The following is a 24,500-nucleotide window of genomic DNA, read 5'->3' on the forward strand; positions in this document are numbered from 1 at the left end:
TTCATATGAGAAGCAGTTGAGAACTGCAGTCTATACTTGATGGAATTTAAAAGAATGAGTGGGGATTTGATAGAAACTTATAGAACCTACAGGCCTGGAATAGTGGATGTGGAGTGTTTCCACTAGTTGGAGATACTAGGTCCTGAGGGTACATCCACAACATGAAGGGATGACTCCTGAGAACTGTGATGCAGAATAATTTCTTTCAGGGTGGTTAATCTGTGAAATTTATTGCCGCAGAAGTCTTTGGAGGCCAAATCATTGAGTGTATTTAAGGCAGAGATGGATAGGTTTTTCATTTGTAAGGGGATCAAGGGTTATTGGGAGAAGACAGGATAACGGATTTGAGGAACATATCAGTCATGATCGAATGGTAGAATAGGTTCGATGGGCCGAATGGCCTAATTTCTCATGATTATAATTATTGACGCTAGATCTATTTTGGAAATTTTTATTCAGTACAGTTGAAATTCTCTGTGCTGCTGCAATGGATTGTGGACTTAAATCCTCCAGTACATTGGGAGCGAAACGGTGGAGCCCCACTGCAGAGGCGCTACATGGGCCATGATGATCCTGACGCAGGTTCAGCGAGGGAATTACAGGCTTGGAGCGGCGCGGGAGCACAGTCAACGCAGAAGGGCGGGGCTATTTTGTCAGGGGCGGGGCAGCGGGACGGCAAGGTGCTCACTAGGGGCGGGGCCAGAACTGTTGAGACGGGATTTGTTTCGGAGTCCCACGTCATCCAGTTCGTCAGGGTGTGGAGTGGAGTCTTGCGCGGCTGCTGCCCATTCGGAGTGGGAGTCATCTGCTCTCTTGCTGTCCAATCAGAGCAGACCACGACTGATAGGTCTGGATTTTGAGAGAAAGACCTTGCGAGGAAGGCATTAACTGAGCACTGAGTCGCCCGCGGGGATGGGATCAATTCATCACTGCGCGGCAGTGGGGAGGGAATCAACCCAGCAGCGTGCGGTCTGATACCAGCAGAGGTTATTCTGAATCCTTGATTGCGGCCCAGAGTCCCGGTGAAACAGTGACTTGGGGCGGAGGGGGGGGAAAGTAGCTTCTTCCGGACAGCCGGCAAGTGAAGATCAACTCGGGCCGAGGTAGAGCTTCGCGCCCCGCTGCACGCTCGAGGATTTGAAGGCTTCGGGATGGTAGCGCCACGGGCCTGCCTGAGGAAAGTGAACTCCTACATCCCTTTCCTGTTGGTCCTCATCGATCTTCAGTGTGAAGGTGAGGGGCGGGTGAGTCGTAGTCCGGCCTTGGCCGCTTCCTTCCTTCCAACCTGCGTGATCCAGCGCCAGGGCATGTGACTGGGACAAGGCCCAGCAAACATCTCTTGCGCATCATGCCTGCTGAGGTTTACAGCCAAATTGATTTCGGCAACAGTTTATCCCTATACAAATTGGAAAGATAAGCGACGTAGAAATCCTGCTAATCATTCTCCTGAAGGAAGCGTTGGATTTCGGTACGAGTTGAGCTAATTGTTTGGCATCTAGCATTTGCCATCTCTGTAACTAAGGGTTGAATTAATTGTACAATACTGGAGCTGAAACACTGGTAGAGTTTATTTTTAAGTATATTTTTAAAATGTCATTTTGTGCAGATTTATTGAGCACAATTTGGATAGGAAAATCTCTTCTTGTGCAAATCTAACTTTGTAAATTGAAGTCTGTAACAAAATCAGTTCTGTAGTTGCCAGCCCTGTGTGGGTTTTAACAAGGCTTCAATAAGTAGTTGTACTTAAAAAGTAGCTGAAACTACATTGAGTCAGGTAAGGTGTTTTATCTTAGAACATATAAAACTAACCTAATTAATGTGGCAGTGCATCATTGGAGATCAAACTTGGGTACTAAAGTGGGTATTGGAAGAAGGGAAAGAAGTGTTCTGCTGTTGTGTTTCCTAAGCTCTTTCAGTCTACAGAATTTGTGCTATTACAAATAGCTAATGTTTGGTGAGTATCTTGGTAGGTGACTAAGGTTTATTCTATTCCTGAGGTTCAATATGTTAAGGTTAATGAAATATATAAAAACATTAACAGTAAAGTGGAATGTAATTAAGTAGTTCCTTAAACATAATTTAAGTGTCAATGGATTATGTTGCACTTGCAACATCTGGGAACTCCAGAATGCTGGCTTGATCCAAAATAAGCATGCTTGTGGCAAGTGTTGTGAAGTTTGAGCAGCTTTGGCTCAGAGCTTGAGCTGAATTGATTGAACCAGGTCACCCTGCCTAAAGTTGGATTGTTTGGTTGATGATCAGAGGTGGGAGACTGTGACTTCAAGTGACGTAGTTAAGGGGATTTGTAGGCTAGGGCCCTTTTGCCTTCAACCAGTAGCTTGAATAGATTGTAGTCAGGGCTGACCAGTGAAGGTGAATTGCTGTGTGGCACCATGGTACAGGATGCCATTCGAGAGGATGTAAGAAGGAATGCAGTGGCAGTAGGAGACAGTATAGTGAGGGAGTTGACAGCTTTCCCAGGAAAGAGCTGAATCCAGACATCTGTGTTGCCTGCTGCCAGACTTGCAGATGTCTGCTTCTGGAGGGGAGGTGTTGGGATCCAGTCATTATGTGCCACATGGGTACCAAGGCGCAGGTGGTTCTGCATATCTATTTGAAGGTTAAATGCCAGGTTAAGAAGCATAAGGTCACATTTGTATTATTGCCTGAGCCATATGCAAATTGCTGTAAGAAAAATCAGATTAGAAAGATGAGATAACAAGGTGTAGAGCTGGATGAACACAGCAGGCCAGGCAGCATCAGAGGAGCAGGAAAGCTGATGTTTCGGGTCTGGACTCTTCTTCAGAAGAATTTCTGAATTTCCCAAATGGACTGCAATCTACATTTGGACCATCCCAATTTGGCCTCAACCGTGATGACCGCTACATACAGAACATTCAGATCCTCCAAAAACTCTCTTCTCTGCGACTCCTCGAGCACACACTTGCAGCAATGTGCCAGCATCTCCAGGCCCTCCAATCAAGCGTACCCCAGCTCAGAGCTTACCTCTCCCAGACCTGCAAAGGACTTTTCCTGTTCTTCATTCTTTGCACGATCCACAACCTCAACTCATGATTCTACTCCGCCTTATTGGACATTAAAAATCATAAGTATACTAAACTTACTGGGTACCTGCCACCCAACACAGGCCTCTTCCAACCCTCAAGTCCCCAATCCTACCCAGGACCTTCCCACAATGTGCCTGCTGCTATTGACCATGTGGCCATTATCGTGGCACCTGCAGACTTCACGGATGATGTCACAACCGCTGACGCCTGGGCACGCCAGTGGTACGGCTACTGCCATCCGCAATGCTGATACCGCTGCCTCCATTGTTGGTAGTGCTATCGGTCTCGGTATCGAGGACGCACCTGCCGACGCTGCTCCGCCCACTGCCCCTGCCGCTCCACCCACAGCCAGCAGCTCCACAGTAAACACCAGCCCCCGGTCCTGCCGGGTGTTCACCATCTCCCCAGACCTCCCCCCCTCACTGAGGACGCATGGTCAGTCCTCAGTGAAGGGCTCACCTTTATCCCCCTTGCCCCGAACATCAATGAATACCGCTCACGCCTGGACATAGACAGTTTTTCTGCCACCTCTGCCTCCGCACTTACTACTTTAATCGCCAGCCTAACCCCCCCAACTGACACAAAAACAAAGTGGCTGAGCGTCTCCAGCAAGTCTGGCAGTATCTGTGAAGGAAAAAACAGTTAGCGTTTCGGGTCCGGTGACCCTTCCTCCACTGACCCTTTCTCCCGCCTCCAACACACCTCTTCCTCTTGGACACCACCCCAAGGCCTCCTACCCTCCCTCGAGCTCTTCATCTCCAACTGCTGTCATGACATCAATTGTTTCAACCTCTTCACCCCTGTCACCCACTCCAACCTCTTCCCCCACAGAACGTGCAGCCCTCCACTCCAACTCTAACCTCACTATAAAACCCGAGGACAAGGGTGGCGCAGTTGTGGTATGGCGCACTGACCTCTACATTGCCGAGGCCAGGCGTCAACTCTCTGACACTTCCTCCTACCGCCCCCTTGATCATGACCCCACCCCTGATCACCAAAACATCATCTCCCAGGCCATCACCTCAGGTGACTTCCCACCCACAGCCTCCAACCTCAAAGTTCCCCAACCCTGCATTGGCCGTTCCTATCTCCTTCCCAAAATCCACAAACCTGACTGCCCCGGCTGACGCGTTGTCTCTATCTGCTCCTGCTGTACCGAACTTATCTCGACTCCATTTCCTCCCCCAAGTCCAGGAACTCCCCACCTACGTCCGTGACACCACCCAAGCCATCCCTCCTCCAAAACTTCCAATTCCCTGGTCCTCAACACCTCATCTTCACCATAGACGTCCAGTCCCTATATACTTGCATTCCCCATGCAGATGGCCTAAAAGCTCTCCACTTCTTCCTCTCCCGCAGGCCCGACCAGTCCCCCTCCACTGACACCCTTATCTGCTTAACTGAACTCTTCCTTACCCTTAACAACTTCTCCTTCAACTCCTCCCACTTCCTACAGACGAAAAGGGTGGCCATGGGTACCCACATGGGCCTAAGCTATGCCTGCCTCTTTGTAGGATACGTGGAACCGTTTCTCTTCAGCAGCTACACTAGCCCTATCCCCACCTCTTCCTCCGTTGGATCGATGACTGTATCTGCGCCACCTCATGCTCCCATGAGGAGCTCAAACAGTTCATCCACTTCCACCCCAACCTTAAGTTCACCTGGACCATCTCTGATACCTCTCTATCTCCGTCTCTGGTAACCACCTGGAAACTGATATCTATTTCAAGCCCACTGACTCCTACAGCTACCTAGAATACACTTCCTCTCACCCACCCTCCTGCAAGAATGCCATCCACTATTCCCATTCCTTCACCCCTGCTCCCAAGATGAGGCATTCCACTCTCGGACATCCCAGATGTCCTCATTTTTCAAGGACCGCAATTTCCCCTCTACAGTGGTCGAAAATGCCTTTGACCGCATCTCACGTTTCCTGCACCTCAGCCCTCACACCCCCTCCCCGCAATAACAACAAAGACAGAATTCCTCTTGTCCTCACGTATCACCCCATCAACCTTTGGATCCAACGTGTCATTCTCTGCCATTTCCGCCACCTGCAATCTGACCCCACTACCAAGGATATATTTCCCTCCCCACCCTTATCTGCCTTCCGGAGGGACCGCTGTCTGTGACTCTCTTGTCCGCTCCACACTCCCCACGAGCCCCGGCACTTTTCCCTGCAACCACAAGAAGTGCTATGCCAGCCCCTACACCTCGCCCCTCACCTCCATCCCAGGCCCCAAGAAAACCTTCCACACCAAACAGATGTTCATCTGCACATCTGCTAATGTGCGTACTGTACCCGATGTGGCCTCCTGTACATCGGGGAAACCAAGCGGAGGCTTGGAGACCGCTTTGTGGAGCACCTACATTCGGGTCGCGACAAACGACTGCACCTCCCGGTCGCGAACCACTTCAGCTCCCCCTCCCACTCCTTGGACGACATGTCCATCCTGGGCCTCCTCCAGTGCCACAACAATGCCATCCGAAGGCTGGAGGTACAGCACCTCATATTCCGCTTAGAAACCCTGCAGCCAATAGTCTCAATGTGGACTTGACAAGCTTCAAAATCTCCCCATTCCCGACCTCATCCCAAAACCAGCCCATCTCATCCCCGCCTCCTTGACCTGTCTGTCTTCTCTCCACCCATCTGCTCCTCTATCCACCTTCTCCCTCTCTCTATTTATTTCAGAATCCCCTTCCCCTCCCCCATTTCTGAAGAAGGGTCCAGACCCGAAAAGTCAGCTTTCCTGCCCCTCTGATGCTGCCTAGTCTGCTGTGTTCATCCAGCTGTACACCTTGTTATCTCAGACTCCAGCATCGGCAGTTCCTGCTGTCATCTAAGTAATGATGATGTGTAGGGATCAGTGTATGTGTGCGTGAATTACAAAAGGTTAGTATGCAGATACAAGTAATTAGGGAAGTGAATAGAAGTTTTTGTCATTGGAATGTGGCCATCATTGGCAAGGGCCATCACTTTTATTGAACATCCTTAACTGCCCCCTCAACAGCATTGCTGTGTCTGAAGTCACATGTAAGCCAGGGAAGAACAGTAAATTTCCTACCCTGAAAGTCAGTAACAAACACTGGGTTTTTTTTTCCAGCAATCGACAATGGTCATCATTAGACTGTCTAATCCCATATTTTGAATTCAAACTCCACCTTCTGCTGTGGCACGATTTGAACCCAGATCCCCAGAAAATTGCTTATGTCCCTAAATTAACAGTCAGCAATCTAATTACAATAGGCCATTGGAATAAGGGATAACACCATGTGGAGCTGGAGGAACCCAGCAGGCCAGGCAGCGTCAGAGGAACAGGAAATTTGACGTTTTGCATCAGGACCCTTCTTCATCTTCTGAAATGTTAACTTTCCTGTTCCTCTGCTGTCTGGCCTGCTGTGTTCTTCCAGCTCCACACTTTGTCATCTCTGATTTCAGCGTCTGCAGTTCTTGCTATGTACCTGGAATAAGGGTTGTTTAATGAGAAGATTGAACAGCCTAGGTTTTATTCGCTGAGATTTAGAGTAAAGGTTGAATTATTTTAGATATACAATCCAAAGAAGTCTTGATTGACTGAAATAAGGGGAGGATGATCCTCTTGAGAATTTAGAACTATGGGTTACTATTTTAAAAATCGGGGTGGCCAAATAAAACAGAGGTGAATTTTCTTTACACTTAGGGTAGTGAAGGTTTGGAATTTTTCTTTGAGTGTTAGTGGAAGTACTGTCCTCGGATATTAAAGTGAAAGTAGATTCCTGTTAAGCAAGGTGACTATGCTCCATATTAACAACTAGATAAAGAAGGTAAAATCACATGGGATCTAGGGTAACTTGGCAACTAGACCACAATGCTCTGTCTCTGACTGTCAAGTTAACTTTGTATCTACTTGGTTAGCTCTCCCTGGATCCCATGTGATCTAACCTTGGTAACCAGTCTACCATGTGGAACCTTGTCAATAGGGATGTTAGCAATGTCTGCTGCTTTACCTTCATCAATCTTCTTGGTCACATCTTCACAGAACTAAATCAAGTTTGTGAGATACAATTTCCCATGCACAAAGCTATGCTGACTATCCCTAATTAGTCCTTGCCTTTCCAAATGAATGTAGATCCTGTCTCAGAATCCCCTCCAAATTACCCACCACTGACATCAGGCTAACTGGTCTGTTGTTCCTTGCCTTTTCCTTGCAGCCTTTCTTAATTAAAAGCACAACGTAGCCACCCTCCCGTCTTCCAGCATCTCACTTGTGGCTGTCGATTGATACAAATATCTATGCTAGGTGCTTCCCAATTTCTTCCCTGTCTTCCCTGGGATTCATTTGATCAAGTCCTGGTGATTTTATCTAATTTTCTGCATTTTAAGACTTCCAGCACCACTTCTTTCATGTGAAGTCTTCAAGACATGACTATTTTACTTCCCTGCATTCCTAATTTCTTGTATTTGTATACAGAAATCCTCACCTAAAATATTAATTTCAGATCTCTCCCATTTCCTGTGATTCCACACATAGATGGCCTTGTTGATCTTTAAGAGGCCTTATTCTCTTTTTTCCCCTTTTAATGTACTTGTAGAATCTCTTCGGATAAGATAAAGGAGAATCCAAAGCTATCTCATGTCCTTTTCCCCCCTCACTTTCCTTAAGTATACTCCTACGCCCCCATACTTGAGGAATTACTTGATCCTAGATATCTACACCAGATGTATCATCTCTTCCTTGACCAGAGCCTCAATATCTCTAGTAATTGTGTTCCTTATTCCTGTTAGCCTTGCCCTTCACCCTACCAGGAATGTGCTGTCTCTGCACGCTTTTTTTGCTCTTTGGAAAGCCTCCCACTAGTCAGATGTCTTGTTATCTGCAAACAGCCTCCCCCAACCAGTCTTTTTTTTTTTTTAAAGTTCCTAATACCATCAAAGTTGGCCTTACTCTAATTTAGGCCTGTCCTTTTGATTTCTATTTTCTACTAATAGAAGTATGGTCACTGGTCCCAACATGCTCTCCTAACACCTCAATCCTGCCTTCTTTCTAAAGAGGAGATTGAGTTTTGCCCCTTCTCTAGTAGAGACATCTACATTATTGAGTTTTCTTGAACACACTTAAATTTCTCCCCGTTCTATGTTTGGACAGTTAAAATCCCTTAGTTATAACCCTATTATTCTTGCAGCAATCTATGATCTACAGATTTGCTCCTCAATTTCCTACTAACTATTGGGTGTCTGTAGTACAATCCCATCAAGGTCATTATCCCCTTATTTCTCATTGGTCCCAATTGGCTTAATGATCGGAGACAAAGGGTGGTAGTAGAAGGTTGACTGTGTGACTGGAGCTGGTCTCCAGTGGCATACCACGGGGAATAATGCTGTGTCCCTTACCGCCCGTGAAATAAATAGATGTAGATGAGAAAATGTTGGCAGGATGCTAAATAAGGAGCAAGACCAGAAGTATTCAATGAATATCAGGATACTGAGAAGCCTGGGAACAGAGATGTTTGGGGTGCTTTCCACAGATTCAGCTTATTGAGAGGGGTAGGAGAGGATGTGCAGTGCCTCGTTTGGAACATTTTAACTGTGAAAGGCTGAATAAATTTTTCTTTTTTTGAAAGAACAGAGTTCTTCTTTTTTCCATTGGAGGGTGGTGGGAATCTGGAATGCATTCCTGAGAGGCAGTAGAGGTGGGAAATTTGTTTTTAAAAAGTGCACTTGGGACTTGAAATGTCATTGTATTCAAGGCTATGGACCAAGTGCTGGAAGGTGGGATTAGTGTAGATAGGTTGCCAACAACTTGATGGGCCAATGGTTCCTTCTGTGCTGTATGACTAGAGGGTTAACATGTTATCAGGAGTACGCAGGAATAGGAATTTGAAGGCACAATCAGGTCAGATAAGACCTTATTGAATGGTGTAGCAGGCTTGAGGGGCTGAATGGCCTGTGTCAGCTTCTAATTCACGCTTACATAAAGTTGTCGATGTGTAACAATTGAATTATTTCCCATAAATTTTAAGGTTAGGTTTTAATTGGAGCATTACTGAAAACAAAGGAACAACTCCAGATCCCTTTTGGGAGAAGTTGTTTGCATGACTGCCTTCAGAGCAGGAAAGTGGGTTGAATTTCTTTGCTACCAAAGAGCTGGTGTAACCACATCTATTTATGTAGGCACCTTTTTTCTTTTAGAATGCTGTGCTAGTCTGAAGCTGCTTTCACACTAGTGTTTTGAAACAAATCTAGGTGGGCAAGCAGGTTAGATCTTGGCCAGTGACCAAAGAGAAATTTTGAGTATGGAGAAATCCCAAGACTTCTGCCTTCAGCAAGCTGGTGGCAGCAGCGGTCAAGTGATGTAAAGCTATGATGCTAAAGGTCTGAATTGGAACAGCTATCTGATGGCTAGAGGAGACTGTCAAAAAAGGCGTGTGATAATGGAAAATTGGAAAACATGGATGAGAATTCTAAAATTTTGGTTTTGCTCAACTCCCAAAGTCAACTTTGGTCCAGAAGCATAGTCCTGATGGGTGAGCAGGAATTGCTTTAAGAGTGCAGAAGGACTTCTTCAGATGCACTCGTGTTTATGGAGGGTAGTACACTTGAGACCAGCTAGGACTTCATTAAATAGTCAAATCTAGGTGGAATAACAAAATGGATGAGAATTTTGATAGCTGAAGTGAGGTAGGGATAGAATCAGGTGATGGTGCAGAGATGGCTGAGTGTGGTCTTCAGAGTCATATATCTATATTTTTGGGTGCTCAACTCTGTAATCGTGAAGTAATTTCACCAAAGGTTTGGTCCGTGCTATGGACAGCTCAAGCAGAGGGAAGAAATTCTTACCTTCTTTAAGGAGTCAGTTTTGGGGATATGGCTTTGGTGTTCCTAATATTTACTTGGATGTAATTTCTGCTCCTTATGTAAGCAGTCTGACAATTTGGATTTGTGTTGAACAGTGATGTTAGAGCATACTTCTGTTATGGACCAGTCCCCCTCAAATATTTTAAGGTAGTTTAGACCCAACTCTTCCTTATTTTAAAAGCAAATGTTAATGTGCTGTGTTCCGGATGCAATTCGGCTGGTCAAACTATTTGACGTTAAGCAAAACACAATTTATTCAATAATTTTGTATTTAATAACGTTGTTAAAATACCACAAGAGTAACTTTATTGGAAAAATTAACAGAATAAAAGATACAGTAGCAATTATTAACCAATCAATGTATTAACATTCCCATAAATATCGCCCTTGACAAAAAGGTGAATTCAGAAAACAGAATCTTACCAGCAATGCCTACAGTAGGAAAAGAAACCCCAGCTCCTGGCTGTAACTGAGGGGGCAGGGAAGAAACAGCTGCTTTTAGGAATGCAGCAGCTTCTGCTGAATCTAAAAGCTTAAAAGAAAAACTAGAAATGGTGATCTGAGAGCTGGTTACAGTCAGCCAGGCTGCTTTATTGTTCCAACTTTATTTTTTTTGAAAAAAGGCAAGGGCTCACAAGCTGTTCACATTACCACAGACTGCTCGTCATCTCTTGAAAAGACAAAATATACCTCTTGAAGCCACAGCGTTTTCACACTTTAATCGCTGTACCTTGTGGGATCAGGCTAGTCAGGGTATTGCCTTACTTGCAGTATGCCCATGTTACTACCTAGGTCAGGCATGCTGGTGAGGCAGAACAGTAGGAATGGTTATGGAGTCTTGGAAGTTGGCTTGATACTCATCACTGGAGCATTAGCCTGGGCCTATGGATTACCAATCCAATAGCATTGCACCATAATTCTGCCATTAGGATTATTTCCGTGAGCACTTTGCCCAAAACCACAGCTTGTGACTTCCACGCTGCAACTCCCTATCTGTCAATTAGAAGCAAGAACAGCAATTGAATATCATGCACCAGTGCCAGTTGTCCATTTAATTTGGTCCCCCGCATTTGTATTGGGCACAGTTGCTGTGGTAGCCTACACTTTATTGCATGTTTTATCCTAGAGGTGTGGACAGTTTTGGTGTAAAGTCCAATTTCTTTCCATCACATGGCTGACCTGAAAACATTTTTTTTATTTTAATTTATTTATTTATTTACTTTGCTTCTACCACCTGCCTTTTGTGTGTTAGTAGGGTTTAAAAGTCAATTCTCAAAACTGTTTGACCATAGTACACAAATACCTGCCTTGGGTATCAAAATTTGGGCCAAGACTTGAACTGGATCTTCTGGCAAGGATGCTAACCACAGTGTGACAAGACCCATATCCAAGGTTGACAGTCTGGGAAGGGTAGTAAGGTACTCTTAAAGTAAAGCAACCGAAGAGCAGCTGAATTTTATTGTAGGAGTCAAAGTGTGAAATGCAGCCTTCATGCACAGGGGAGTTCAAGAATTTAGCCACACTGAGTGAGGAAGGTTAAGAGCAGTGGGCAATGGCTGTTTGAATTTGTAGCTATCGTTTTCTGCTTTGAGCAAGGGAAACTTGAGCAGGGATAGAGATGTACTAAGGCTTTCCCTTGTTAGATGACCATCCAAGCACCATCTTAGAAACGGCTCAATAGAACATAGAACATTACAGCGCAGTACAGGCCCTTCGGCCCTCGATGTTGCGCCGACCTGTGAAACCAATCTGAAGCCCATCTAACCTAAACTATTCCATTATCATCCATATGTTTATCCAATGACCATTTAAATGCCCTTAAAGTGGGCGAGTCTACTATTTTTGCAGGCAGGGCATTCCACGCCCTTACTACTCTCTGAGTAAAGAACCTACCTCTGACATCTGTCCTATATCTATCACCCCTCAATTTAAAGCTATGTCCCCTCGTGCTAGCCATCACCATCCGAGGAAAAAGGCTCCCACTGTCCACCCTATCTAATCCTCTGATCATCTTGTATGTCTCTATCAAGTCACCTCTTAACCTTCTTCTCTCTAACGAAAACAGCCTCAAAACCCTCAGCCTTTCCTCATAAGACCTTCCCTCCATACCAGGCAACATCCTGGTAAATCTCCTATGCACCCTTTCCAATGCTTCCACATCCTTCCTATAATGCGGTGACCAGAACTGTACGCAATACTCCAAGTGCGGCCGCACCAGAGGTTTGTACAGCTGCAACATGACCTCATGGCTCCGAAACTCAATCCCTCTACCAATAAAACCTAACATACTGTACGCCTTCTTAACAACGCTATCAACCTGGGTGGCAACTTTCAGTGATCTATGCACGTGGACACCGAGATCTTTCTGCTCATCCACACTACCAAGAATCTTACCATTAGCCCAGTACTCTGTATTCCTGTTACTCCTTCCAAAGTGAATCACCTCACACTTTTCCGCATTAAACTCCATTTGCCACCTCTCAGCCCAGCTCTGCAGCTTATCTATGTCCCTCTGTAACCTACAACATCCTTCTGCACTATCCACAACTCCACCGACTTTGGTGTCATCCACAAATTTACTAACCCATCCTTCTACGCCCTCATCCAGGTCATTTATAAAAATGACAAACAGCAGTGGCCCCAAAACAGATCCTTGAGGTACACCACTAGTAACTGAACTCCAGGATGAACATTTCCCATCAACCACCACCCTCTGTCTTCTTACAGCTAGCCAATTTCTGATCCAAACGGCTAAATTACCCTCAATCCCATGCCTCCGTATTTTCTGCAATAGCCTACCATGGGGAACCTTATCAAACGCTTTACTGAAATCCAAATACACCACATCAACCACTTTACCCTCATCCACCTGTTTGGTCACCTTCTCGAAGAACTCAATAAGGTTTGTGAGGCATGACCTACCCTTCACAAAACCGTGTTGACTATCCCTAATCAAATTATTCCTTTCCAGATGATTATAAATCCTATCTCTTATAATCCTTTCCAACACTTTACCCACAACCGAAGTAAGGCTCACTGGTCTATAATTACCAGGGTTGCCTCTACTCCCCTTCTTGAACAAGGGGACAACATTTGCTAGTCTCCAGTCTTCTGGCACTATTCCTGAAGACAATGACGACATAAAGATCAAAGCCAAAGGCTCTGCAATCTCCTCTCTAGCTTCCCAGAGAATCCTAGGATAAATCCCATCCGGCCCAGGGGACTTATCTATTTTCACACCTTCCAGAATTGCTAACACCTCCTCCTTATGAACCTCAATCCCGTCTAGTCTAATAGACTGTATCTCAGTATTCTCCTTGACTACATTGTCTTTTTCCTGCGTGAATACTGACGAGAAATATTCATTTAGCACCTCTCCTATCTCTTTGGACTCCACGCACAACTTCCCACTACTGTCCTTGACCGGCCCCAATCTTACTCGAGTCATTCTTTTATTCCTGACATACCTATAGAAAGCTTTAGGGTTTTCCTTGATCCTACCTGCTAAAGACTTCTCATGTCCCCTCCTGGCTCTTCTTAGCTCTCTCTTTAGGTCCTTCCTGGCTAACTTGTAACTCTCAAGCGCCCTCACTGAGCCTTCACGCCTCCTCTCTACATAAGCCTCCTTCTTCCTCTTGACAAGAAATTCAATTTCTTTAGTAAACCACGGTTCCCTCGCTCGACCACTTCCTCCCTGCCTGACAGGTACATACTTCTCAAGGACACGCAGTAGCTGTTCCTTGAACTAGCTCCACATTTCAATTGTGCCCAGCCCCTGCAGTTTCCTTCTCCATCCTATGCATCCTAAATCTTGTCTCATCGCCTCATAGTTGCCTTTCCCCCAGCTATAACTCTTGCCCTGCGGTATATACTGATCCCTTTCCATCGCTAAAGTAAACGTAACCGAATTGTGGTCACTATCACCAAAGTGCTCTCCTACCTCCAAATCTAACACCTGGCCTGGTTCATTACCCAGTACCAAATCCAATGTGGCCTCGCCTCTTGTTGGCCTATCTACATACTGTGTCAGGAAACCCTCCTGCACACATTGGACAAAAACTGACCCATCTGAAGTACTCGAACTATAGCGTTTCCAGTCAATATTTGGAAAGTTAAAGTCCCCCATAACAACTACCCTGTTACTTTCGCTCCTATCCAGAATCATCTTTGCAATCTTTTCCTCGACATCTCTGGAACTTTTCGGAGGCCTATAGAAAACTCCCAACAGGGTGACCTCTCCTTTCCTGGTTCTAACCTCAGCCCATACTACCTCAGTAGACGAGTTGTCATCAAACGTCCTTTCTGCCACCATAATACTGTCCTTGACTAACAATGCCACACCTCCCCCTCTTTTACCACCTTCCCTGATCTTACTGAAACATCTAAACCCCGGAACCTGCAACAACAATTCCTGTCCCTGCTCTATCCATGTCTCCGAAATGGCCACAACATCGAAGTCCCAGGTACCAACCCATGCTGCAAGTTCACCCACCTTATTCCGGATGCTCCTGGCATTGAAGTAGACACACTTCAAACCACCTTCCTGCCTGCTGGTACACTCCTGCGACCTTGAAACCTTATTTATGACCTCACTACTCTCAACCTCCTGTACACTGGAGCTACAATTCAGGTTCCCACCCCCCTGTTGAATTAGTTTAAACCCTCCCGAAGAGCATTAGCAAATTTCCCCCCCCAGGATATTGGTACCCCTCTGGTTCAGGTGTAGACCATCCCGTTTGTAGAGGTCCCACCTACCCCAGAATGAGCCCCAATTATCCAGGTATCTGAATCCCTCCCTCCTGCACCATCCCTGTAGCCACGTGTTCGACTGCTCTCTCTCCCTATTCCTCGCCTCGCTAGCACGTGGCATGGGTAACAAACCAGAGATAACAACTGTTTATTCTAGCTCTAAGCTTCCACCCTAGCTCCTTGAATTTCTGCCTTATGTCCCCGTCCCTTTTCCTACCTATGTCGTTGGTGCCTATGTGGACCACGACTTGGGGCTGCTCCCCCTCCCCCTTAAGGATCCCGAAAACACGAGCCGAGACATCACGGACCCTGGCACCTGGGAGGCAACACACCAACCGCGAGTCTCTCTCGTTCCCACAGAATCTCCTATCTGTCCTCCTAACTATGGAGTCCCCAATGACTAATGTTCTCCTCCTCTTTCCCCCCTTCCCTTCTGAGCAACAGGGACAGACTCTGTGCCAGAGACCTGTACCCCATGGCTTACCCCTGATAAGTCATCCCCCCCAACAGTATCCAAAACGGTATACTTGTTTTTGAGGGGAATGGCCACAGGGGATCACTGCACTGTCTGCCTGTTCCCTTTCCGTCCCCTGACTGTAACCCATCTACTTTTTTCCCGTACCTGAGGTGTGACTACCTCCCCATAACTCCTCTCAATTACCCCCTCAGCCTCCCGAATGATCCGAAGTTCATCCAGCTCCAGCTCCAGTTCCCTAACACGGTTTCCGAGGAGCTGGAGTTGGGTGCACTTCCCGCAGATGAAGTCAGTGGGGACACTAGTGGTGACCCTTACCTCCCACATTCTACAGGAGGAGCATACAACTGCCCTAACATCCATTCCCACTGTTCTGAATTCCCAAACAGACAAATTAAAAAATATATATACTAGTAGCCTTACCAAATCAGCGCTCAGAACCTTTTTTTTTGGTTAGAGGAGGAGGATGGGTGGGAGACACTACCTAGGTAGTGTTTCAGGTAAAGCAACTGCCCAAATATATTACCTCACTTACTCCAAAAATGGAGTCACGCGAGGTAAGACTTTTATAATCGAAAAGCTCACCTTCCCATGCTGCCCTCGCGCTTCCTCCCGGACTCCCGCCGCTGAAACAACTGAAAGCAAATGGTCTAGTTTCTTCTGTGCCATGCTGTATTATCCCATGTTTCTACAGTCTTCACAACTAATCCTTTAGTACTCGGATCCATGTAGCCCAAAAGGAGCCATTTGGCTCATATATCCAAAAAAAGCCAACAAAGATCTAACTACACTAATCGCACTTTCCATCTCTTGGCTCATTAGCCTTGGAGGCTGTGAAAATGCACGTGAACGTCTAAATGCTACTTAAATGTTTCAAGAGTTTGTGATCACCATTTCAGGTATTGAGCTCCAGATTCTCACCATCCTCTTGAAAAAGTTTCTCTTCAATTCTCCTCGTGGCTTTCTATCTTGGCCTTCTGAGTGCTTTCAGTAAAGGCCCCAGGTAGGAGATTAGCATGTAAAATTAAAGCACATGGGATTGGAGATAGTGTGCTGACAAGGGTAGAGAACTGTTTGGGAGACACAGCAGAAATAGATCTCTTTCCAAGAAGCATTCAGTGATTAGCGAGGTACCAAAGGGGTCAGTGCTTGGACCCCAGCTATTCATAACAACATAAACAATTTAATTGAGGGCACTAAGTGTAGTATGTCCAAGTTTGCAGATGACACAAAGCTAGTTCGGAGTGAGCTGTTAGGAGGATGCAGCGATGCCTCATATTTTAGACAAGTTGAGTGAGTAATTACATCGAATTTAATCTGCAATATGAACAAATGTGAGGTTGTCCACTTTGGTAGCAAAAATAGGTGCATTATTATCTGAATTGGCAATAAACTGGAAGGTGGAGGTGCACTGACACAGTTGCTGAATGTGAGCATACAACTGCAGTAAGTGGTGTAAAAAGGTAAAGCTTGTACTTCCTAGCATCCTGCCATTCATAGTGTAATCCCTTGGGTTGTTAGCAAACACAAATGCATGACTTCGTGCTTTTGCAGATTGAATTCTATTAGCCAGTGCTGTGCCCAACTCAACCTGTCTATTGATATCCTCCTGCAGTATACAGCTCTCCTTCTCACTACTTACCACCCATATCAATTTTTGTGTTTTCCATGAAGTCCATGATCATTCTGCATTTAGGTCCAAATTAATGTATGCTGCAAGGACTGATCCCTGCAACCTCTGTCACAAACATAACTGTCATCAACCTTGCTTCCTGCCTGTCAGCCAATTTGATACAACATGGTGATTCCATGGGTTTTTGTCATGAGGGACCTTATTAAAAGTCTTGCTAAAGTCCATGTAGGTTGCATCAAGTACATTGCTGTCAACACTTGTGGTTGCCTCAAATGTGACCCTCCCTTAACTCCATGCTGACTATCCATGATTATCCAAATGCAGATAAATTCAGTTGTTGTGAATTGCTTCTAATAACATCCCCACCACTGAGGATAGACAGGCCTGTAATTTGCTGATCTGTCCCTTTTTTGCCCTGTTATTTTAAGAGGGGAATGTTAACAGTCCTCCAGTCCTGTGGCCGGAAGGGATTTGAAAATTAATGTCAGTATCCTGATATCTCCTGTGCCTTCCTCAACAGTCTAGGATACATGCCACCTAAATCTGCAGATTTAGGCACTTTTTAAGGCCACTAAACCTGCTTGTAACTTCACACTCCCATGCATCCTCACCGTCTTGTTTTTTGTTAATATTCTGACATTTTTGGGAGATGAGCACTAGTGGTGTTATCACTGAACTACAAAACCAGAGACCTAGATAGTGTTTTGAGGACCTGGGTTCAAATCCTGCTATGGCAGATTTGAATTGAATTCAATGAAAAATCTGGAATTAATGTTTTAAATTATGACTGGATTTACCACTATCAATTATCAGAAAAACACATCTGGTTCTCTACATATCCTTTACGGAAGAAAATTACAGTCCTTACTTGGTCTGGCCTTCGTGGGACTCCAGATCCATAGCAATATGCTTGTCTCAAGTGAACCAGCAATGAAGATGGGCAACAAATGATGTCGATTTTTGTCATTCCGTGAATGAATCATAGAAATGTTTTGAGCCATTAGACATTCTCTACCTTTTTCTTAAGGTTGAATTATCGTTAAGTGTTTAGCCATAGAATCATACACTGTAGAAGAGGTCCTTTAGCCACTCAAGTTTATGTTGCTAAAACTATACTGGAACACCAGAACTGTCTAAATGCTTCAGCACTAGTTGAAGCAAAATTCTGTACTTCTTCAACATAACCTCCATGCTCTTACAATCTTGCCTTGACTGAAAGGTGAGTGTTTTTTACGCTTTATTAACTTGCTGTGCATCTTTAGGGATTTATCGACAAGCACCCCAAGATCTCACTGTTCCTGAGCTTGCTTGAATCCAATTGTTTATTGACTACTTCCTTGTCCTATTCCTTGTTCCAAAATGCAATGCCTCACTTTTTTCATATTAATTCCATCTGTCACTGGTCCAATCCCCTTATCCCCCTAATAACCTAAGATCGTCTTCCTTACTGTCAACTGCCTGGCCAATCTTAGTGTCATCTACAAGCTTATCACTCCATGTTTTCTTCTATAATTTTAAAATATATCATAGCTTCCCTACAGTGTGGAAGCAAGCCATCAAGTCCACTCCGATCTTCCAAGAACATCCCATCCAGACTTGTGCCTCCTACCCTATCATAAAGTAATACAACATGGAAACTAGTTCCAATTGCTTGCATTTGGTCCATATCCCACTAAACTCTTCCCATCCATGTACCTATCCAAATGTTTTTAAGTGTTGCTATTGCACCTGCTTCATCCTTTTTTTTTTCTGGCAGCCCATTCCATTTGCACACAACTCTGAACAAGTTGCCCCTTGGGTCCTTTTAAATCTATCCCCTCACCTTAAACCTATGTCCTCTAGTTTTCAATTCCCCATTCCTGGGGAAAAAGACTATAAGCTTTCATCCTATCTATGCCCCTCATGATGTTACATCCCTCAATAACGTCACTCTTTATCCCTCAGAATGTAGGAGAATGAAGTCCTATCCTGGCCAACCTCTCCCTATAACTCTGGCCTATGAGTTCTGGCAACATTGTCATAAATCTTTGCACACTTTCCAGTTTAACTATGTATTTCCTATGACAGGGGGATCAAAGCTGTATATAATACTGCAGGTGTGGCCTCACCAATGACTTATCCAACTGTAACAAAGCATCCCAACTCCTATTCTCAATGCCTTGATTGATGAGGGCCAGCATGCTAAATGCCTTCTTCGCCACCCTGTCCACCTGTGACACCACTTTCAATGAACTATGTAATTGTAGTCCCAGGTCCCTCTGTTCCACAACACTCCTCAGGACCTTACCATTTACTGCATGAGTCCTAACTTGGTTTGACTGTCCAAAGTGCAACACCTCACACTTACCTGTATTGAATTACATTTGTCAAACCTCAGCCCACTTCCCCATCCGATCAAGATCCCTCTAATTTTTGACCTTCCTCACGATCAACAATACCTCCTAATTTTGTATCATCTGCAAACTTGATAATCATGCCTTGTATATTCACATCCAGTTCATTTTTTGTAAATAACAAAAAAGGTTCCAGCACTGACCCCTGTGGCACACCACTAGTCACAGGCCTCCAGTCTGAGAAACAACCTTCCAACTATCACCCTCTGCTTCCTACCATCAAGCCAATTTTGAATCCAATTAGCTAGTTCTCCCTGGATCCCATGCGACCATACCTTCATGATTAGCTTGCCGTGTGGGACCTTGTCCAAGGCCTTAATAAAGTCCATATCGACAGTACTCACTGTCTTGTCCTCATCCATCCTCTTGGTTACCTCTTGGAAAAACTCAGATTTGTCAGACATGACTTCCTGTGCAGAAATCCATGCTGGCATAAGCCTAATCAGACCTTGATTATCCAAATATTGGTTGATCCTGTCCCTCAGTATCCTCTCCAATAACTTGCCTACCACTGATGTCAGGTTCACTGGCCTGTAGTTCCCTGGCTAGTCTTTGCTACCTTTCTTAAACAATGGAACAACATTAGCCATCTTCCAGAACTTCGTAAGTGGCTAAAGAAGCCAAAATCCCTGCAAGGACCTCTGCAAGTTCTGTCTTAGCCTCCAACAATGTCTGAGGATGGACTTGATCAGCTCCAGGAGATTTACCCACCTTTAGAGTTCACCTAAGGCTGTTAACACCACCTCTCTGGAAATGTGTATGCAGTCCAAAAGCTCCCCAGTTGTTTCCCTTATTTCCTTGTCATCCATGACACACTCCTCAGTAAACACTGAGGAGACATTCATTTAAACACACTCTCCACCCACCCCCACCCCCCTCCACACGCTCCATGCCTAGATGGCCATGCTGATCTTTAAGGGGACCTGTTCTGTTCCCAGCCACCCTCTTACTCCTAGTATAGCTATAGAATGTCTTGGGATTATTTTTAACCTTATCTGCCATCTCATACCCTCTTCACTCTTCTGATTTCCCTCTTTAGGTGTGCTTCTACACTTGAGGGAGTTGGGTAAGAAGTTAAAAAGCAGTACCTCAAGGGTAGTGATCTCTGGAGTACACAGTGCCACGTGCCAGTGAAGATAGAAAGAGACCAGATGAATGCATGGCTGAGGAGCTGGTGTAGGGGACAGAGTTACAGTTGGATCATTGGATCTCTTCTGGGGTAGAGGTGACCTGTACAAGAGGAACAAGTTGCACTCTAACTGGAGGGGACCCAATAGCCTTGTGGGGAGATTTGCTAATGTTACCTGGGAGGGTTTAAATTAGATTGGCAGGAGGTGGGACTCTGAATAAGAGAGGGGCTGTTGAGAAGTCAGGGGGAAATACGTTAGTCATAGGGCAGAATTACAATTCAGGATAGTCGGGGGCACAGCAAAGGGAAGATAAATACTTCTGGTTTAAAGTGCATCTATTTGAACACGAGGCCTGACTGGCAAGGCGATGAGCTCAGAGCTGAGATATTATAGTCATAACAGAAACATGGCTGAGAGAAGGAACACAGAACTGCTAGTCTTGCCCAGGATACAGAAGCTACAGGCATGACACGCTCGTAAGTAAGTGAGGAGGGGATGTTGCCATTTTGATAAGGGAGGACACAACAGTGATTAGAGAGGATATTCTTAACAAGTCATTAATTGAGGCCATGTGGTTAGAACTTTAAGAAGGGGATGGTCACTCTTGGCACTCTATAATAGACCCCAAATAGCCAGCAGATGTAGAGATTACAGATATCTGTAGGAATAATAGAATAGTATTCGTTGGAGATTTTAATTTCCCCTGTATTGACAGGGCCACCCAGAATGTAAAAGGTCCAGATGGAGTGGAATTAATCAAATGTGTGTAAAAGTTTCCTAAATCGATATGTAGAGGGTCCTACTCGAGGATGCAACACTGGACATCCTCTTAGGAAGCAAGTTCGGGCAAGTAACTGAAGTGTCAGTCAGAGAGCATTTTGGGCCCAGTGACTGTATCTATTTTAGTTTTAATATGATTATTGAAAATGATGGGACAGATCCACAGGTTAAGGTGCTAGACTGGAGCATGGCCAATTTTGGGGCCATTAGGCAGGGTCTAGCAGAAGTCCTTTGGGTAAGTCTGTTTGAAGGAAAAGGAATGACTGGCAAATGGGAGGCTTTTAAGTGTGATATCAAGAGTCCAGGGACAGTGTCCCTGCTAGGATAAAGGAAAAAGCTGGCAGGTTTAGGTTTCCCTGGCTGACAAGGGATATTGAGGTTCTGGAAAAAGAAGGCATACATTGGGTGTAAGCTAATGGGTTCAAGTGAATCCCTGTAACCCTGCATTTCCCATGGCTAGTCCACCTATTCTGTACATCTTTGAGCTGTGGGAGGAAACTGGAACACCTGGGGGAAACCCACACAGACATGCTGAGTGTGTGCAAACTCAGCACAGTCACCTGAGGCTGGAATCAAACCTGGGTCCCTAGCGCTGCTGCCTCAGTGCATTGAGCAACCACGCTGCCAAACTCCTCCTGAACAATAAGGGACTCAATGCTGCTCCCTGTTTGATGCCACTGGACACCAGCCTCCAGTCATGCAAGAAGCCTTCTACCACCACTTTCACTATGACCAATCTAATTGTCCATTTTCCTCATTGTATTTCAATATAGCACATTGCTTTCAGGGTAGATAAGAACAGTTCTACTGTTTACTGTAATTGCATCATGTGTATATAAAGCAGCTCCAGTTTAATTTTATTTTGAGTTATAATCTGTAGTTTCTTTTTAAATGATATTTGAAATTCCAGTGACTGACTAAATTATCTTTTAAGATTTGACTTTTCAGGTTTCCTTGTTGCAGTAATTTTTTCAGCTGATACTTTGTGCGGTAAACTTCAGTTACTTCCATTTAACCACTTCAACTCTTTTATAACTAATCAATGTTTTCCCCTTTTTATCTCCATACCTTCTGGCCAATAAGCTAACCGTGATTATACTTAGAGATAGTAGGAACTACCGGTTGCTGGAGTCTGAGATAACAAGGTGTGGGGCTGGATGAACATAGCAGGCCAGGCAGCGTCAGATGAGTAGGAAAGCTGACATTTTGGGTTTTTCTGAAGAAGGGTCCAGACCTGAAATGTCAGCTTTCCTGCTCCTCTGATGCTGCCTGGCCTGCTGTGTTCATCCAGCCCCACACCATGAATATACTTTACTTTGTCCCCTGTGCAGGTGCTTCATTCTCCAGGAAATACAGTTCAAAGCTATTCTCGCTTCTGTTTCCTTTTCCAGCCACATAACATACTTGCCTCCTGAACTAGTCATGATTATAGGATGTAGTAAACCCTGCAGTCATTTTCACAGCCCTCCAAGCTATAGGTTCTTCTTTTTTTAATATAAAAATCATTTGATGCATTCAAAGTTGCATTGTGATTCAGACACTGGCTGTCATAATGTTGAAAATCTCTTTGATTATGCTAGAGACGAGCCCAAGCTGGCTACTCTCGGGGTGCTTTGTTTACTTGCCAGGCTAATCTTGTACTGTGTTTGCTGCCTTCTGTCACTGTTGGTTTGTTGCATCTCAATCAATTCCAGTTTCCAAGTGTTTAGCGCTTTCATTGGATTTGGTAGGTTTCTTCCTTTCGCTTCATCCTGGAGATCAGCTTGATGCTTTTAAAAGTTTGTCATGCCAGTGCGTTGTGCAGGTTTCATTTGATTTTCAAAGTGTCTTGTACTAATTACAACTTGCCATCATTTTTAAGTTGGCACTATTTTTGTTCCCCTCTTTCTAAAAAGATTGAAGCAAAGTGACCTCAATTTGTTTTTCAATGTTGCATGTATTACAGCAGTAAAGGAGGTGAAGTTCACCATTCGAGAGCTTAATTGCCCTCTTCATATGTGAACATGAATACAAATGAGCATCATCGTGCCTGAATATCAGCAAAGTGTCCATACCTCCAAAATAGTGAGAATGGATTTCTTGCATTCTTTCAATTGCAAACTAATTAAGTTTTCTCAAGATGTGCATAATTAATTTCTACACCCCCTTCCATTCTGACAATCACATTTTTAAACTATTCATTGCAGAAGGTATTTTCTGAATGCTTTCTGTCTACCAGTTCTTTGTCCATGTTGGTACACTATGCCCAATCCATGGTTTAATTTTATATGCTAATCTGATGTGGGACCTTCGTCAAAAGCCTTCTACCTTTAAATTTGAAAATTTTTACTTTTCTTTGTAGTCACATTCAAACTAGTGATAACTGAAATTCTAGGTGCCTGTATTAATGTCTGCAGTGCTTTATGCTATATTGTGACTTCTTTTCTAACAGGAATAGAAGGTGGCATAAATGCTGAAGTTGAAAAGCACCTTGAAATGGGGAAGAAACTGCTGGCTGCGGGACAGTTAGCAGATGCACTGTCTCATTTTCATGCTGCTGTAGGTATGTGCATGTTGGAAATGCATTATTAATATTTGGCTGCTAATAGTATATGCATGGGTGCATTCAAGGCATTGCCTCTAGAAATAGTCCACTTGTCAACCAATTGGCACTCATTTCACAGTATAATAGAAAATATGAGCGGGAGAAGGCCCTCATGCTTGCTCTGCCATTCACTATGATCATGGCACATCACCCAACTGTGTACCCTGTTCCTTCTTTCTTCTCATATCCTTTAGCTTCCTTTAACCCTATTAAGTATATCTGAATCCTTCTTAAACATTGTGTTTTGGTCTCAACTGCTTTCTGTGACACAAAATTCGACAGGTTCACCCCTGTAGATGAAAACATTTCTTGTCATTTCAGCCCTAATCTTGGTTGTAGATTCCCTGGTTGTCAGGAACATCCTTCCTACGTTTATCGTGTCTAGTCCTTTCAGAATTTTAAATTTGAGATTCCTCTCCTTTATCCTTTTAAATGCAAGTGAATACAGTCCTAACTGATCCAGTCTCTCAGTCCTGCTATTTCAGGAATCAGATTGGTAAACCTTTAGTACATTCCCTCCACAGCCATAACATCCATCCTGTGATAAGGAGACAATGTTGCACACAATACTCCAGATATAGTCTCACCAAGGCCCTAGACAATTGCAGCAAAACATCCTACTCTATATTAGTCTTCTCAGTATGAAGGCCAATGTACCATTTGCCTCTTCACCACCTGCTACATCTGCATGCATACTTTCAGCAACTGGTTTTCAAGAATATCCAGGTCTTGATGCCCTTGCCCCTTGACCGATCTATCACCATGCAGATAATCTGCCTTAGAGATAGTAGGAACTGCAGATGCTGGAGAATCTGAGACAACAAGGTGCAGAGCTGGATGAACACAGCAGGCC

General features: G+C 44.6%; 1 protein-coding gene across 2 annotated transcripts in view; it reads left to right on the forward strand.

Moving 5' to 3' along the window:
• Positions 1–744: 744 nt before the first annotated feature.
• Positions 745–24,500, forward strand: part of dnajc3a (DnaJ (Hsp40) homolog, subfamily C, member 3a) — a 60,229-nt gene continuing 36,473 nt past the window's right edge. Inside the window, exons 1-2 of one of the 2 annotated variants that reach the window (XM_048597610.1) lie at positions 745–1,233; positions 23,495–23,605. In XM_048597610.1, the coding sequence (XP_048453567.1) occupies positions 1,152–1,233; positions 23,495–23,605 (193 nt within the window). In that variant the 5' untranslated portion in view covers positions 745–1,151. Of the gene's footprint in view, positions 1,245–23,494; positions 23,606–24,500 lie in introns of both variants that reach the window. The other variant, XM_048597611.1, reaches the window with a different exon arrangement.

This window comes from Rhincodon typus, chromosome 6, assembly GCF_021869965.1.
Source record: "Rhincodon typus isolate 14 chromosome 6, sRhiTyp1.1, whole genome shotgun sequence".
In the NCBI taxonomy this organism is placed as follows: Eukaryota; Metazoa; Chordata; class Chondrichthyes; order Orectolobiformes; family Rhincodontidae; genus Rhincodon; species Rhincodon typus.